At 34.6% G+C, this 18096-nt stretch overlaps 1 protein-coding gene across 2 annotated transcripts in view; it reads left to right on the forward strand.

Annotated features, from left to right (window-relative positions):
- LOC126367066 (uncharacterized) overlaps nucleotides 1–14950 on the forward strand; it is a 166472-nt gene extending 151522 nt beyond the window's left edge. For both annotated transcript variants that reach the window (XM_050010461.1, XM_050010460.1), the window contains 2 exons: nucleotides 9748–10104; nucleotides 12314–14950. In XM_050010461.1, coding sequence (XP_049866418.1) covers nucleotides 9748–10104; nucleotides 12314–12656 — 700 coding nt within the window. In that variant the 3' untranslated portion in view covers nucleotides 12657–14950. The remainder of the gene's footprint in view (nucleotides 1–9747; nucleotides 10105–12313) is intronic.
- Nucleotides 14951–18096: the final 3146 nt, after the last annotated feature.

Below are 18096 nucleotides of genomic sequence, written 5' to 3' on the forward strand. Positions count from 1 at the left end.
CTAGCAGAAGAAGACATGATGTGGTTGCTAATGTTCCTAGGTCAAATACAGTTTTTGCCAAAAGACAGTACACTAGAAGGTCTGCCCGCCTATACAATTTACTAAATAAAGAGTTGTGCATATACTTCAAAAACTACCATGACTGCGCAAACTCAGTGATGCAGTGGCTTCTAATTAAAAATTATGAGGAAACTGAAGAACTCCTAACTAGATAGTGGAAACTGCTTTGCTTTTATTTGCAGTTTCCGATCCCAAGATGATGTCGTCGTAGGGCTATCCTAGTAGGTATCCTAATCTCAACCTTAAAGTTGTAATCTTAATTCTAAAGACTGATAACGGGTCACGGTAATGGGTACTACTACATAAATACAATAATAACATACATCTATCTACACTTATATACATAAGTATAAACATATAGCAAGCTAATCAGTAGTGCACTACGTTTCTAACGAACACATTAACTCATAATTAACACACACACACACACACATACACACACACACACACACACACGTACACACACGTAGACACACACACACACACACAAGTACACACAAACACACACACATTCGTACTATCACTAAAATTGTAACATAAGTTAAGATTCACTTTCTTTGTATTATTTCTTTATTTTTTCTTTTTTTTTATTATTTAATGTTTCACTCTTACCCTAATCTTACAAATATTCACTTGTTTACTACGGAAGAGCGTTGGCTCCTAACACAGGCTTTTATGCTTAAAAGGAGTCATCAACCCTAACTTAGAATTTACTTTGTAAAGTGAAATAAAATATTTTCATTTTCATTTCATTTTCACATCATTATGCTAATCAACGCCACAACACTAGCTTCTGTACGGTCACAAGCATTAATATGTATACACTTTGGTACCATGTCACATTAACTTTTTTGACAAATTGAACTGTAAGTCTCACTAAATGTCAAATATGTTAGTGCGACAGAGTCCTAAAGTGGGTACATTATATTGCTCATGACTGTACTTTGACAGATCTAACTCGTACCGCGCATTGAAGGTACTTACTGTAAAATGTTGTCTTCATTGAAATATAATCACTAATTGTAGTGAACTAGACTTTCTGTTTAATAATAAATGTTTAAAATCCTGCCTAATTCCCGTTGGTGTAAACCACACCACTTTCGCTTTTTTCCACTCTCATCAAAATTTACAAATATGTGATTAAAAAAAAGCTAAAGGCAACCCTTGGGGAGTTGGGGTACCCACGAAATATCTCCGACAACATAAAGGCTATCTCCAAGATAAAGAAGCTGTCTCCAAAGAGCTGCAGTGGCAATATGCTTCTATCGTATGAGTTGTGAGGTGGAAGATGATCTGATGATGAAAGATGAATGAAGATGAAGATCAACACAGCAACTCTGATGCCTGGTGGTGCAGTAGCATTGTCTCGCTATGACGCCTCAGTTCCTATATAGGCGTGATACTCGTTAAAAAAACACAATGCATACAGAGTTATTTGAATACTTTTTCGTCTGGGAGTGCTTTTTGGTATTAGACCGAAAACAGGTCGTGCGTGACCAAAACACATTTGAAATATAGAATCTTGTTTTTTGACGTGACTTATTGTAGATTTGCCGCAGATGGCATTAACTACGTGGCCGGACAAATGGGTAGCGCTGAGGGCTCTCACCCGGTACAAAATTTAAGACAACAGGCCTGAGGGTGCCCAGTTGGGCGAGATATAGAATTGAAATTGATTTTAAGGTCCATTTCCATTTCACCACATTACGGTAAACCTAGAAAAAAACTCTCAGTCAAGCTTTTTAGTACAGCCATACCTACTCAGCTCCAATCCGCTTAGTCCTAACACTTGTTGCTATAAATAAACAGCACTAAACACCAACGACGCTGCCCAAACCGCACACTAAACAAGATTGATACTGCGAAACCGATAAAAGTTTACGATTCAAAACGATTCGTTGCCATTCAGCGTTTAAGGTGATGTGTTTCAGTCAGCTAGGTAACGCTGCGTCAGTAGATGGCGTTACTTCTGCAGTTTTCGTATTTTTTTCCATTTATTCGTTTAGTGTTGAGTTCTGACCCAGTGAAATGTTAGGTGGCGAAATCTTACATACATTATCTTTAAGTTAAGCTACAATTTTGAAGTATTTACTGAAGATATCATATTGAAACATTGCATCAAAAGTTGGTGTCATTTCAATTTGTGTACAAACACGAAGCTGTCACACACACATGCGAACTAGGTTAGCTATTAAAAGAGATGCATAATTTGAATTCTACTTCTAACTTCTAAATGGCGCATTTGGTAAAGCAGTAGCCGCCATTCTTAAGGTTCACGGTTCAAACCCAACTGCATGTTTTAATTGTTTTTACTTTTTGTATTTTTTTTTACAATTGAATTTGGCGAACCCGTCTATTTGTTACGGAATTTTCAAAAAGTATCACTTTTACCAATAATATTATAATTAAGTATACAATAATTTACTTTGCACTAAAGTACCTTCCGTAATTTCCGTATTTTTTATTTTGTAAAATTCTAACAGGCATTAATCGCATCAGTGAACATGTGGCTAACTAAAAAACTACTGAACGGATTTTCATACGGTTTTCACCAATGAGTAGAGTGATTCATGGGCGTGCTTTAGGGTTTATAATTTATACAAGTATTTTTTTTGTATAAAATGGTTCAAGAATGATGATGAATGTCAAACATAATTATCGTTACAAATATAGCCGACTTGGAGCTTTCGGCGAAAACGCTGCCTGAGCCCATTGAGATATAACAAAACAACGTATGGTTGAATTGTTCCTTTTTTGTAGGTATACCGAAAAGTCCACAATATGTCATAATAATTATATTGTGTATAAAGAATTGTGTATATGTATTGTATGATTTTACAAATAACGATCACAGTACAGTAATAATAAGGTAGATTTTTCCTAAATTGCGTAGGTTCAAACTTTGTCGCATCGCGTTTGAAAGATGTAATAGCGCTTCAGGACGTCCCGCAAGCACGGCGCTGATGTCGCAGTATCCGCATATAATTATTATGACTTGTCATTTAGGTGTGCGTCAAGCTAGCGGCCTCAAAAAAAAAATGGGCACGAAAAAATAATTTGACCATACCAAAAAATAGTACTCTTATTGAAAAAAATAGTACCTGTTGTAAAAAAATTAGTACCATCACGGTTCTGGATTTATAGCCATGTTTTATTGCACTTGCTAGCTTGACGGTGAGCGAAATTTGGCGAGAGTTAACGACAAGGTCTTTCGCTTTGATTTAAACGCCAAAAAATAGTACAGAAATAGTTCTCACCCCCTGCAAAATACCGAAACGCGTACTTCAACGGTTCCAAAGTTATAAAGGCAGTTCTTTGATCCCGCTAGCTTGACGTTTTGAAAATACCTATTATCTGGGAAACGCTTGCATACTTCAGTATGTAACTAATGTCAATAAACTCGTATGAAATAGTACTACCTACCATCATAATTTTGATCCGATTCTCTTTGTAGAAATATGTTAAAAAATCATCATAACCTATGCCATACATTTGTTGTTGATACAGTCACGTAGACAATTATAACAATTCACAATTTATTCGTAAGTATTGCCATCGCCAGTATTGCCATTATGGATGTCTGTCTACCCTACCATTTCTTTGCACTTCAGAGTGTTGCTATTACAAAAAATTGCTATTGCATACACCCATATGCAATAATTTTAATAAAAAATGGCTGCATGGGTCTAGTTCTTATTGAAAACAATCTGTGATTTTAATACATCATAATACATTTTTAATCTGCTGTTTTATTTTATAATTTATACCTTCATGTTCAATTTGTTACGGATCGAAGTGTTTGTTAATAAACAATTTGCAGTATTTGTAGAATAACTCAAAGAGTTTCAACAATGATATTACTTTCATCTGACAACCCTGGCACTTCACCAATTTTTACCCAAAAATGGGGAAAAAATACTAAAATCTGACAACATTCTTCTTGAGCATGTGTAATAATTTTGTTCGAGACTGTACCTGTCTTGATAAATGTATGACATAGGTTATAATGACTTTTTGACACATTTCTACAAAGAGAATCAGGTCCAAATTATGATGGTAGGGAGTACTATTTCATACGAGTTTATTGACATTAGTTACAAACTGAAGTATGCAAGCGTTCCCTAGATAATAGGTATTTTCAAAACGTCAAGCTAGCGGGATCAAAGAACTGCCTTTATAACTTTGGAACCGTTGAAGTACTCATTTCGGTATTTTGCAGGGGGTGAGTACTATTTCGGTACTATTTTTTGGCGTTTAAATCATAGCGAAAGACCTCGTCGTTAACTCTCGCCAAATTTCGCTCACCGTCAAGCTAGCAAGTGCAATAAAACATGGCTATAAATCCAGAACCGTGATGGTACTAATTTTTTTACAACAGGTACTATTTTTTTCAATAAGAGTACTATTTTTTGGTATGGTCAAATTATTTTTTCGTGCCCATTTTTTTTTTGAGGCCGCTAGCTTGACGCACACGTCATTTAGTTCCAATAAAATCCGCGGGACTTCATACGTATGTCAGTGACAGCTGGTGATAGCATGCGGGACACTTAGCACCTAATCGAATTCTATGTTGTTTTCGCGCCCAGTCCAGACGACTCACAGCGCATTTCTGGACATATATTTACGCGTGGTGTTTATTGTTAGGTTAGTTAGTTCAGGTTAGGACGTCTTTTTATAACGAGGACGTTAAAAAAAGACGAGGCTGGGACGTATTGAAGTAGTATTTCCATATATACGCGGCCTGAAATGGGCTGTTTCGGGGACCTGAACTGGTTGCTGTCGAACTTATTATCACGTTTTCTTGAATAAATTCATAAATAAGTCAAATAGAAAAAAGAAAAAAGATTTTATTTAGTTTTAGATCTGTCATGATGTCTGTGATGTTTGTTTTATACTCAGAACAATAACTAAAGCATAGAAGGAAGGCTAAAATAGCAACAGAACTCTATAATTCTGCTCTACTTTATCTTACGGAACCGGCGTAATGTTAGACAAAGACGCATATACAAAAATTGTTTCGTAATTTCGTAGGTTGTCACAAGTTTTTCATTGCCTAGTGTTGGGTGTCACTTTAGTAATATGTCGATAAAATTAAATTTACTTACAATTAATGTCGATAAATTTTTTTTACAAGATTTCTTTTTGTAGGATGCAATTATCTTCTTCTTGATGAAAGGAGACTCTGTCTCTGATAGGTAAGTATCTAACCATTTTTGGATTATATTGTCTGGTTTATATTAGTTTGGAGCTGCAGCTCACATTCAGGAAGGAAAGAAAATAGCCAACTGTTATCGTTTCATCGGTAAGTATTTTGTAATATTCGAATTTATTTATGATGTCATCCGCCGTGCACTGGTGTCGATCGACGTGCCGTGCAAATTGGAACCGCCGCCGCCGGGTCTAAGCCGCACAAACGGTAAGAGGCCCGATGGGGTCACGCCATAGACATAGAAAAGAGTATGGACTGGAAATACCTACAGAAAAAACGTGCCACTCTGTAAACATAAAATGGCGGTCTTTACTAGGGCTACAAGCTGTTTCAATACTAGGATACTCGTACCTACTAGATATAGCATTATACTTAAAAAAATACGGCATACAAGTATTCATAAGAGAACAGAAAGGGAAAGTAAAAGGTAGGTAGGTGGTGTACTGTATCTTTCGTGCAAAACTTGTAAGTATTGTATGTTGTGTGCAATAAAGTATATTTGTATTTGTAAAGGAAGGTTTAGTCAAGATTTATCTAAGTCGCTTACACAAATCTATAACATTCATTACATTCTTTATTGGGCGCAGTTCGTATCAACCTGGAGTGTTGGAGTAGGAGTAAATAAGAAAAGGAGGTAAAATGAAATATAAATTAGATCGTAAATCTGTTCATTAGCAAGTATTTATTTCACACGTTATTAATTATGTACATTATATTTACAATAAATACAAATTTATTAATTTCTAAACAGTGTCAATTTGCTTAGAAACTGTCTTTGTGACACCCTGTCACATTGTTTTTTTTTTTTTTTTTTTTTCATTAAGTCGTTTGATCTTGAGGCGGGACTTGTTCAGCTTTTCTTTTAAATTTTTCATCTCGTCTTCTTGAACTGACTGAAATAAAGTTTAATAATAATGTTAAAATAGTATATGTACAAAATAATCTATAAAAATAAAAGTAAAATATATCTGATTTAAGTGCATTGTGCAGCTGGTTGAATTATACACTCTATATATGTATATCATGTTAAAAATATAAAAAAAGAAAATTATTTGATATACCTTTTCATGTAAATCCAGTCGACACTTTTGGATTTAATATCTGAAATCAAAGATAATAATAATTTACTTATATAAAACGTGTACAACTCATAATTGTTTAGACATAAAACAACTACAGACTTAGTATATATACTAAGTTTATTAAGTACATAATAATATGTAGTTGAATGATAGATAGTATAAACGTGTTGTGATAACATGATACAAATATCTTATCTATCTATCCAGCAGTGAGATGATGCAGGCTAGGCTGAAATTTAAATTTAAACACCATTTCATCTGTCTGATCTATAATGTTCAATGTAGGAATAGCATCGTCTCGAAGACGCCTCCACTTTGAATTAGGAACACACATAAATGAATCCGCAGTAAAATGTTTCGAGCAAATATACGGCTGTACTTATTTGGAATCCAATTTCGTCTATTAATGCGAATTATCCATTCTTTCTCTTTGTTATCGTCTACAGGAAATCTAAAAATTAAAAGTATCGATAATTTTAGTACATCACTATGGACAATCAACATAACCTCAAATCAATTCCGTATTCATCGATGAAACGTATAATATAATGGATATCTCAAATATTTTATGCTACAAATCTATTCAGCAAAACATATTACTTTCCTAAAATTGTTCAGCAGTTCACATTTCACTAGAAAATTACAAAAAACTTACCGATGAAACGACAGAAGTTGTTGGCTATTTTCTTTTCTTCCTGAATGTGAGCTGCAGCCCCATACCACACAAGACATAATGTCACACAGTCGAGACACTCAATTATTTGATATAAATAAAAGTTTCTTTCCATTTATTTGGAAAAATATTGTTAAATTATCACTTAAAACAATCTGAACACAAGACACTCGTAAACACAGTTGACGCGACCGTGTCAAATAGTTCGATAAATATAAGTAAAATCTTCTTATGTATGTTACTATGTATTTGGCCGAGTTAAAATGAGTCCAATAGGTCCAAATGACATTTCATGTTGTGACAACCTCGGAAAAAATGAAGCAAAGAGCGAATCATTTGTCCTTTTCTCACTCATAGTTTGTGTCGTAAGCTAGAAGAGAGCCGGTTTATAGTTTCTGAATTCTTATTTTAGCCTTCCTTCTATGCTTTAGTTATTGTTCTGAGGTTTTATACATAAGAATTTCAAAATTTATCTTATTTTTTTTCCCAAAGGGCAAGGCAAAGGCAAACTATGCCCATACAGCCATGTCTTGTGTTTTTTTTTCTTGATGATGATTAATGAAATGAGGAAACCTAAGCCCCCACCCTCGGAGCAGACTCCTACTCCGAACCCCAAACGAAGTAAGCGGCTTGTTGGCGCAAAGCGAAAATAGATAGGTACACTTTGTTTATTGAATATTCCGATTTAATAATACTATCGGGAATGTTTTCCGACTAATGTGATCATTAACCACAAAACACCACTTCGTATTGATTATTTAGATTATTCAATGAAGAAAGCAACCTTCCCGTTCCCGGTCCCATCAAAAAGTCCGCGGCAAAGAGAATATAAATAAATCTGTATGTTGCATGGAAAAACAATTAATTATAAATGACTACTATTTAGGCCGGCAAATGCAACAACTTCTTTTTTGATTTGGTTTTCCCCGAAGGGTAAGGCAAAGGGAACTATGCCCATACAGCCATTTCATTTTATGTATTGATTTTATGTCCTCTTTTAAAACACGGTATTTACCCATTATTTAAAAATGTTTAAATAATATACGTTATTACAAAAATATTTTTCCAATATTCCTTTTCTCAGATTGTAGTATTTTTAGTTTTTTATTTATATTTATTCTCTTCATACAAAATCTCTTTATAAATTGTCACTGACATTCTATTACACTTGTCAAGTAGTCAAAGCCTTTAGAAAAAAAAAAACTATCACGCACACAAACTAACATTGACACCTCTACACGCTCAGCAAATACACTGTAATCTGCACCACTACAAATGTAGAATTGATCAAAATTGAGGGTCTGAAATATGGTACTTCTCGTATTCGGACCCTAAATTTTTGTTAGTTTGCGAAAATAATACACCAAAATATTACTATTTATCGGTTTTATAACAATATTCCTCTATCCGTTTTCCTGTAGCACTGCATCAACTTTTGTATGGAAAACGAATCACCTTAATATTGGCCCATTGTGTTGCGTTCCCTTGAAGTCCTCTCAACACGCTCCACCGCCCTTCACCTCCTCTAATCTCCTCTCGACTCCCTTCATTTACCTCAACAAAACAGATGGCGTCATATGATCCATAAACTCATTTTCGGATTATACGAGCCACAGAACTCGTTATGAAATGTCAGTCTAAGGTTTTAGTTTTACGATCTTGGCAACTATTAATCTTATATTGTTTCGAATTCCAATAAGCTCTATGGCATCGTAGGTATTTGGTACGGGGATTAGAATAGCTTCAACTGTAACGTTCAGGTGGGTTAAAAGGCCATATCGAAGCAATTCATTTTTTATTATTTTTTTTTTATTGCAAAGAAATTCATGAACATAATACCTTAAACGCTAAGAAGCATTGTTAAACCCGACATGGGTTTGTCTCAACGCAAAATATAATCTAAACATCAGTTAGCAATCAGTTGTTCAACTTAACTTATAAAGGGTAGGTAACTTGCAAAGAAATAATAAATTGCAAACAATTAAGTCACACCAATAAAACTAGCTAGTAAACACGTAAACAAGTACGAGAGTAGGCATCATGCGAGCGGCTGCGCAGATTTAAAGAAGCAATATTGCTATTTGACATTTGTATCATCGGGTGAGAGCCTTCAGCGCTCCCCATTTGTCCGGCCAAGTAGTTAATGCCATCTGCGGCAAATCTACAATAAGTCACGTCAAAAAAAAAAGACATTTGTATGCATTGCGCCACGACGATTACTCCACCGACAAGAGCGCAGCTCTTAAATAGAGAGAGAGAGATGCATTGCGCACTTACTTTTATATGAGCAAATGTCAAATTGCTTTTTTTGATTAATTGCTTCGATTTGGCCTTTTTAACCCCCTATTTCTATTTTAGGGTCATTTTTGACTATAATTCGTTGACCAATAAGGCAATATAGGCTCGCCCCCTATTACATGGGGCTTAAAAGTGAGTCATACTATACACCTCTGCCTACCCCTTTGGGGGTACAGGCGGGAATCTAAGTTATGTAATTCTTTGGGATATTTTCAAATATTTCTATATAAAGAGGCTAGCTCATAAATGTAACGTTCTTTCGTAAGTTGACACGGGTAATTTTCTACTAACCCAAGAAGCAGCGTTGTTTGTGAAGTAGGAATCTATCCGATATATGAAGATGGCCTGTCTTTTGCAGTGTACATAGACTACATAAGTTTTAGAAGCTGTAAAAATAAATTGTCATTATTTCTTATATATTCCAGATGGGCGCCACGAAGCTGCATCGAGCCACGCCAGTTCATCTGCCAAACGAAACTACGAAAGGTCCCGAAATCGAAAGTCAAAGATTGGAAACGTCGTTGGGGGAGTATGGGTGCGATCAACGAGATAACGGCTCCTAGTGTGAGCAGGGAGATCAATGACCCGAGAGTGAATGACGTCACAGCAAACCCGGTGTTGAACCCCAAGTCCTACGATCTGAAGCCGAGTCCTCTACGGCAGTGGCCGAAGCACAAGATGATGAAAAACACCACTAGGGGGCTAAGGACTTCGATGTACGTGAGGTCGAAGAAGCGGTCGCGACCGGCCCCACGACGTAGGCTGACGAGACCGTTCCCTGGGTAAGTCTGTCCAGCAATTGTTTTTTAGCAAGCAGTAAATGTGCATTGGCACATCTTTGTCGATCGCACCGAATGATCCTGTGGACTTGGCTCCTTTGGATAGGTCATTATTAGTACACAACTCTTTAGAAAAATGCCAAAAATGCGCCGTTGAAACCACAACCATGGTATTTTCGTATTGATTGAAAATGGTTTTAACAAAGGTTTACGATACCTAACTTCAATTTCTTCATACATATTGAAAATGTTTTTTAACAAAGGAACTCACTTATATACACATACATAATCTCGCGCCCATAATCCCCAAAGGGGTGGCCAGAGCCACTACTTATTAAAAATTAAATTAAAAATTAAAATTTCTTTATTTCAGATAACAATGATCCATAATTTACATAATAAAACATTCAAATATCTTAGAATAATAAATATAATAAAATAGAATTAGATAAAACAAATAAAATCAATTAAAATATTATCCAAGTCAACTATTGAATACATTGTTAGTAATTATGGTACTCACTTACGTACAATAATTCAACTCTTTCTCTAATCATTCATGACAACAAGATGACAGAAAGGTCTATACTATCCGATTAGATACTTACTATGCCCTATCATGGTCTATGATGAGTCCTTTTATGTAGACCAACTGTACTATCTCTATGTAGGTACCAGATGGAATTCAATAATGATAACTCTACGCATAATAACCTTGACTAAGCTTACCCTAATTGAAACACATACAGTGTTACTACAAAATACAAACTAAAAATAAACTAGGTTTGAAATATTATTTCGCGCCACGAAAGAAGTCGGCGGATTTTAATGAAACTAACTTGACCAGTCATAATAATTATATACAGAATCTGCGACAGTAGCGCCGCGGCCTTCGGGACTTCTTTCGTACTTATACAGATTATATTTTAAACATAGTTTATCTTTTAGTCTTTGTTTTGTAGTAACACTGTCAATGCCGGGTTCTAACCGCGTTAAAATCAAGGATATGAGACTCCCTATATTTCAACACTGTTGCAAATGCCATGACGGGTGGAGTATATTGAAGTAGTTTAGGTGTATCGGTATCCTTAATGTTAACGCGGTAAGAACCTGATATTATGTGTTTTAATTATGATAATAACCGCGTAAACCTCAAACAATGTGTATGCTTACCCTTAGTTATTAAATTTAGAGTCCATATAACACCAAGGTCGTAGTTCACGCCGCGACTTGTGCTGAGTGAGGTCCTTTTATCTCAGGACGTCCACCACCACCTTATGATCATTTCGACAAACATCCGTTTTGCTTTGTTGTAATTGTTTTGTGAATATATTAAGTTAGAATAGAATAGAAATAGTTTATTATAAAAGGGCGCCATACACAAAAACAAGACAATAACATCATATCAAATTCCACAAAACAAATACAAAAAAGCAAGACGGATGTTCGTTGAATGATGTTATGATGATGATCTCCTCTTCTATCGTGTGGGTTGTGAGGTGGATTACCAACCCTGGATGATGATGATGATGTTGTCTTGTTTTTGTTTGTGGCGTCCTTTTATAAAAACAATTTCTATTCTAATTCAAAACCCCAACGCAAATGAGAATTAGACGTTACAATATTTCTTCATGATATTTTTACCAGCATAACTTTGGTGTTGGCTCATCGAAACTTTTCCCATTACCATGGCGAGCAATTTGTTCGAAAAGTCGAAACAAAACACATTAATTGGTTTTTATTATCGTATAATAATAATATTAATGTCAATTATATTATAAGGTTTATGGAGAAAGTCAGTTCGGTATATCAAGGAAGAGTTTTCTTTATCCATTTCGATTAAATACAAGTACTCGTTAAGATCCAAATCGACCAAAGAGATTACTTATGGAGAAAAAACTACTGACACTCTACTCCACTGTATGCCAAATTACAGCATCGCCTTTCTTGTTTAGACTGTTCGAATCTCCTAGTGGACTGTAGTCTGATGCTTATGAGAGGTTGAGGGTTCTTCTTCGAACCGAGTGCATACACCTGTTTACTTGTACTTTAAATATAATTATAACACAAGGCATTCCATTCCATTTCGAATATTGCCACATGTAAAAATATCCGAAGTTAATATGTTATACCTGTGTTGCCAGCAAAACAAACATCAGTTTTACAAGAATGCTGAAAACACATAACTCACCGAATATCTTTCTGTCCCCAGTTACCACTGGAACCGGCGCGACCCTGAAGGCTCCTACCGCTACAATGAACAACTCCTGCGATCCGGCCGCCTCATGCTGAGTCCCCAACAAGTCAAGGGTCACCTCGCCCGCCTACAGCACATGAGGGACAAGCAGCTCGCCAGACACAAACGCCTGCGCAACCGCGCCGATTTCCTTGAAAACTCTCGCCCAGCCCTAGCTCAGACCCACGCAAGGACGTATACAGTAGACAACAACATTAGTGCACTCCATCCAAAGACGATTGTTGAAGAGTTCGACATGCCTATGCCGTCTCCTGTAGTGCCTGTAGTGAGGGCCAACAGAGCAGCATTCGTAGGGTAATCACACGATCTTGTTCCTTAGGGTGTATGCAAACTTATCGATGAGGAAACGGCTTAAGCTTACAGGATCAATAATATATTACACTGACATTGATCACATCCCGTTAACCTTTTATTGATAATAGAATGACGAAGACCGGCCAAATCTAGATATGCGACTTACATCTTTATGCCGGTTAATAAGTTGATCGAAACGGCTTAAGTTAATTTCATATCGATAATTTTGAGAACTCTTTAGTGTAGTCCTGGCACGCTCTATACTATTTTTCAAAGTACTCGTTGTAAACATTTTTGATACTTGTTCATAAAATATATGTTAGTAACTAGTTGCTTTAGCGATAGAGCAGGACCTTACTAATTGTTGTGTCACGCTTGCTATGAGTACTAAAAATACACTTTGAAAGATTCAACTTTGTCACATCTATATATGAATCATTGTTTTTAAAAGCGTTTAATGAAACCATGAATATGTTTAATAGTTAGGTTTGCAGACATGTACTCAAAATAGTTGTTCATTTACCGGAATAAAAAAGTTATATGTAGATAGGCTTAATAAGTCGCTACCGTATCGATAACTTGGAGCCCCGCCCTAATGTTTAAGCCACCTTCCACACGAGCGTGCCATATCCTTATTCTGTAGTTTAACTCATGCTTTTAGACTTGGATCTTATAAATCGAAACTGCTGAATGTTCAGCAAGTTTTGTATTCTATTCCTCCCTGGCCTTATTTAATAAAAATGGCAATTGTAAATTACAATTACAATTTGGTGAGCGTTACGTATCCGATATGAAGCTTCAAAATAAACTGTTACACGCGGCACCGTACATTACATAGAATTGTAATTGTAATTTACAATTATTATTGTAATGTGTATTGAATAAGGCTCTTGTATTGTATAGTGTTCTTCTCCTCTTTACCTTTAGAGTGGCCAGAACATACGTTCCACTATGTATGTATGTACCACTTGTATTCTCTTTCTTATTATGTGTAAGAAATGTATTTGCGAAGTGTTGTAGAATAAAAGTATTATAACATTAATGTCTTATACGATCAGCTGTAGATTTAGGCAATTATCATAGCTTCTTCGTAAAAAAGAGGCCATAATAAAAACCTATAGGTATCTAGGGTAGGTTTTTCTTTGTAGGTTGGTCACATAGAGCAACACGGACGTTATCTACTTAATTATAAATTACAAATCTCCTTTTCTCTCTTTTTATTTTTGAAATCGGCACAATCTCTACACCTCTACAATTTAAAATGTTAGGTATTGAAATAAAATCTTACCCTAAGTCACAGCTGTTTGTGGAGACTTTCTTAAGTAATTGAATTTCATAATTAATTAGCTGCTCTTCTATTTATACATAAAGGTACAATTCCATTAAGTTGACAGTTTATTTAATAATAATTGTTTTTATTCAGAATAAATGTTTAATTTTGTATTTATAAATACTAGTCAGTAAGATTATTTCAGAAAATAATATTACATTGAGTAAATGAATACTAATTTTATTTTAAGTACCTACAGTAACAATAAAATAAGTTTATTTTTAAATTATAGATTATGAAAACACCAATACATAGAACACGTTTTATTTTTATCAAGAATAATTTAAAAGCAATAATACCGTATTTTGTCTCATCGTTTTAAGCGTATTTATATTTTAAAATTAAATCGTGTCGTCGTACTAAGTATTGGCATTTCATAATTAATAAATGCTAGAATTATTTTCCAGTTTTATAATTGTATTTGTAACTGCCGATTATTAGTCCTCGCATTTATGGCGGAATCATTTTTAGACTACAAATAATTAAGTGCAGTTGTTCTAAATATGATTTCGTGTAGTTTAAGAAAATAATTATAACATTATAGTTCAGCTATCTCGCTTTAATAAATATAATCTGTATCGGCCTTAAGCCAAAATTACAATCAAATATTACGAAATCTATAAAAAAAAACTCTAAAGCGACTTACATAATAAGAATGTGTATAAGCTAGTCTGATATAACAGAATAAATTAAATAAATATATTACTATTACTAGTATTCACTTACCTCAACGAAGTAAAAATATCTTTTTTCTAAGTGTTTTCAATGTCTCTTTACTCTTTTGTAAATAAACGCTGCAAATGATTTTAGAAACTTGAAATCTAGTACCTAGTTGAACTTTAATATTTTAAGCATAAAATAAATTAACCATTAATTTGTAAGGAACAAAACATTTTTTTTTTGTTATTTTAAGTATATTCGCGTATTATTTTAAAACTAAGAAGTAAATAAAGAAATATTTGAGCAGATTTATTCTTTATTATTTATAATTATCTAACTTCCTATTATGGTACATATATTTATTTAATTAATACATAAATAATCCATTTATTTCACAAGTATTACAAAAAAGTCGTCAAATAACAAATTATTTTTATTTTAAAAAAGGTTTATTATCCTTAACTATTTCTCTGGTTCAAGCTTTCTAATCATCCTAATCATGACGAAAGCGTGGACTAAGGTACTTACGTACTAAGTACGTACGTACGGTCACGAGTACTAATATGTACACACTTTGAAACCATGTCACATTAACTTTTTTGAGAAATTAAACCGTACGTCTCATTAAATGTCAAATATGATAGTGCGACAGGGTTCTAAAGTGGGTACATGATATTGCTCATGACTGTTCGTAAGTACTAGGGTACTAAGGTGCTAAAGGTACGTATATAAATAATAGAAGCTAGTCTTAGAGTGTATGTGACGTCATTATATCACTTATATGTATAAGAAAACAAATAATTTATCTACACCCATAAAAAGTACAAATAAAGTCATACTTTACAACAAAAAATAATTAGCAGCGCCATCTACTGACGAGTAGCAGAACTACAATAAATGAACTAGCTCGTTTTACATGAAATTAATATAATATCAGGGGAGTTAAAATGGCCACATCGAAGCAATTCATCTAAAAAGCAATATTGCTATTTGACATTTGTTTGCATTGCGCACTTACTTTTATATGCGCAAATGACAAATTGCAATATTGCTTTCTTAGATGAATTGCTTCGATGTGACCATTTTAACACCACAGTTACAAAAAAAAATAACTTCATTGTTTTAAATTATGCTGTATAAGTTTATAGATTATTATTACTCTTTTTAAATAAGTACCAACCTAAACTTTCACTATAAGTAGGTAGGTAACCTACCTATATTTATATAGTTTATTCAATTAGGTACTTATTAGAGTAGGATTTTTATTTTTTATCTGTTACCTACATACTACGTCCGTAGATTTAAAAATGATTATAGATTTATTTACTTTCAATAGCTACCTACAACAGAAATAAATCAAACCAGTTTATCTGTCTGTTTATTCTAGCCATTTAGATAAGATTCAAGTATGATAGCCTAAAAATAAGTATAAAAACTTAGAACATGGAAATTGCGAATCAAGGATCAATGACCGAAAGCCGAATCACCACGAGATATGGCGATACGGTCGCCATGGCAACCGTATACAAACAATAAACTTGCACACGATGCGGGAAGCTAATAATGTACCTATTATGAAATATATTTTTGGAACAGGGGATCTAAAAACACCTAACAGAAAGTGAGGTGTGGGTACTTAGTTCATCTTGCGATGCATGTACCTCTGACCCCAGTTGAGATGTTGTCGTAAGCTTTTGTCATGGAATAAGTAATAATACTACGTGTAGAACGACAACTCTCCGCTCCCCACCAGCGGCTGAGCTAGGTTTGCTTCATCCCCCCTCGGACACAGTTTAGACTTGAATCGTATGACGTCAGACGTCCACTCACAGATGCGCGTGTACGATAATGCCAATGTGTAGTGTCTGTGTAAAACAAGGTTGTTTGTATGAAGTGTCCGGGGTGTGCTTATGTTATGGATCTAAAAAGGTGACATTTAATCAATTCAACTTAAAGAGCAATATTGCTTTTGACATTTATGCATATAAAAACAAACTTGACTTGCATACAGATTACACCAAAAATACCAGATTGTGAACTACTTATACCTATATGATGTGGACTGTATTACTGTATGAATGAATAACAAATACTTAGCTTATGAGAGAGTTATTTAATGTATTTTCACCAAACAAGAACAAGACGTAAGCAAGAAACAAAACCAAGATACAAAAACGTTGTCAAAAAAGAAGAAATATAAAAAAACATATAAAAAGATTATAAAATCTTCAAAGAGTTCGCAACAATGATGACAAGTAAAAACTAGAGGACAAGCCATGACAAATAAAAGTAGAAGATCCACTGCCTGTGTGTAGCCTGTGGGACACAGGTAACATATAAAAAGAGCGAATTTGTGGCGCTACTTTAACATAAGGAATAATACTACGTTGAGTGCAGAACTACCTTGAGTGTTGATCTGTAGCTATAGCAAAAGGGATGGTTTTTAACGTGACTTTTACTAGAATTGTCGAACATGCTGTAACTACTTGACCGGACGTATGGGAGCATTGAGGGCTCTCACCCGAACAGTGGCAAACACTGTGATGTTTCATTTTTTAAATGCACAAGGTATTGACATCGTAACCACTTGATATCAACTCAGAATCATGGTCTGAATCATCCCTTATAGTTTTCGTTACGATGTCACTAACACCCTGTACAAGTGGAATTTTCCATCGAAAACATATTATGTATAATTTAAAATAATATTTAAAAAAAAAACATAAAAAATCATTAATTTTGCGACTGTAAATTCCACTTGATATCAACTCAGAATCATGGTTTCAATCATCCCTTAAAGTTTTCGTTACAATGTTACAAACATCCTGTACATTACGTAAAATAAATAAAATTCTTTATTTTGCGTTGAAACACTATAGACTTGCATACCTACAGTCATGAGCAATATAATGTACCCACTTTAGGACTCTGTCGCACTAACATATTTGACATTTAGTGAGACTTACAGTTCAATTTGTCAAAAAAGTTAATGTGACATGGTACCAAAGTGTATACATATTAATGCTCGTGACCGTACATAATAATATGATTTATTCTTGACCCAGACTATTTAATAATCGTCTGTAACTTAATTGCTGAAATAGTCAGTAATAGTATTCAGCCATTGATCAATTAAGTACTCGTAAATTGGGTCAAGATGTCACCGAAACTTTATGAGCCATCATAAATCCTAATGGTGTCAAATCCATTTGCTTTCGCAGAAGTCTCCGTGTAAGTCTATTGAGTTCTAGTTATATTTATTAAGTTCTTTGAAATGTTTACTCATATTTAAATTATCTTTTATGTGAATTAGATCATACATAACTGAATAAGTATATCATCATCAGCCCATTAACGTCCCCACTGCTGGGGCACGGGCCTTCCCTATGGATGGATAGGGAGATCGGGCCTTAAACCATTACGCGGGCCCAGTGCGGATTGATGGTTATTAACG

The sequence above is a fragment of the Pectinophora gossypiella genome, chromosome 5 (genome assembly GCF_024362695.1).
Source record: "Pectinophora gossypiella chromosome 5, ilPecGoss1.1, whole genome shotgun sequence".
Lineage (NCBI taxonomy): Eukaryota > Metazoa > Arthropoda > Insecta > Lepidoptera > Gelechiidae > Pectinophora > Pectinophora gossypiella.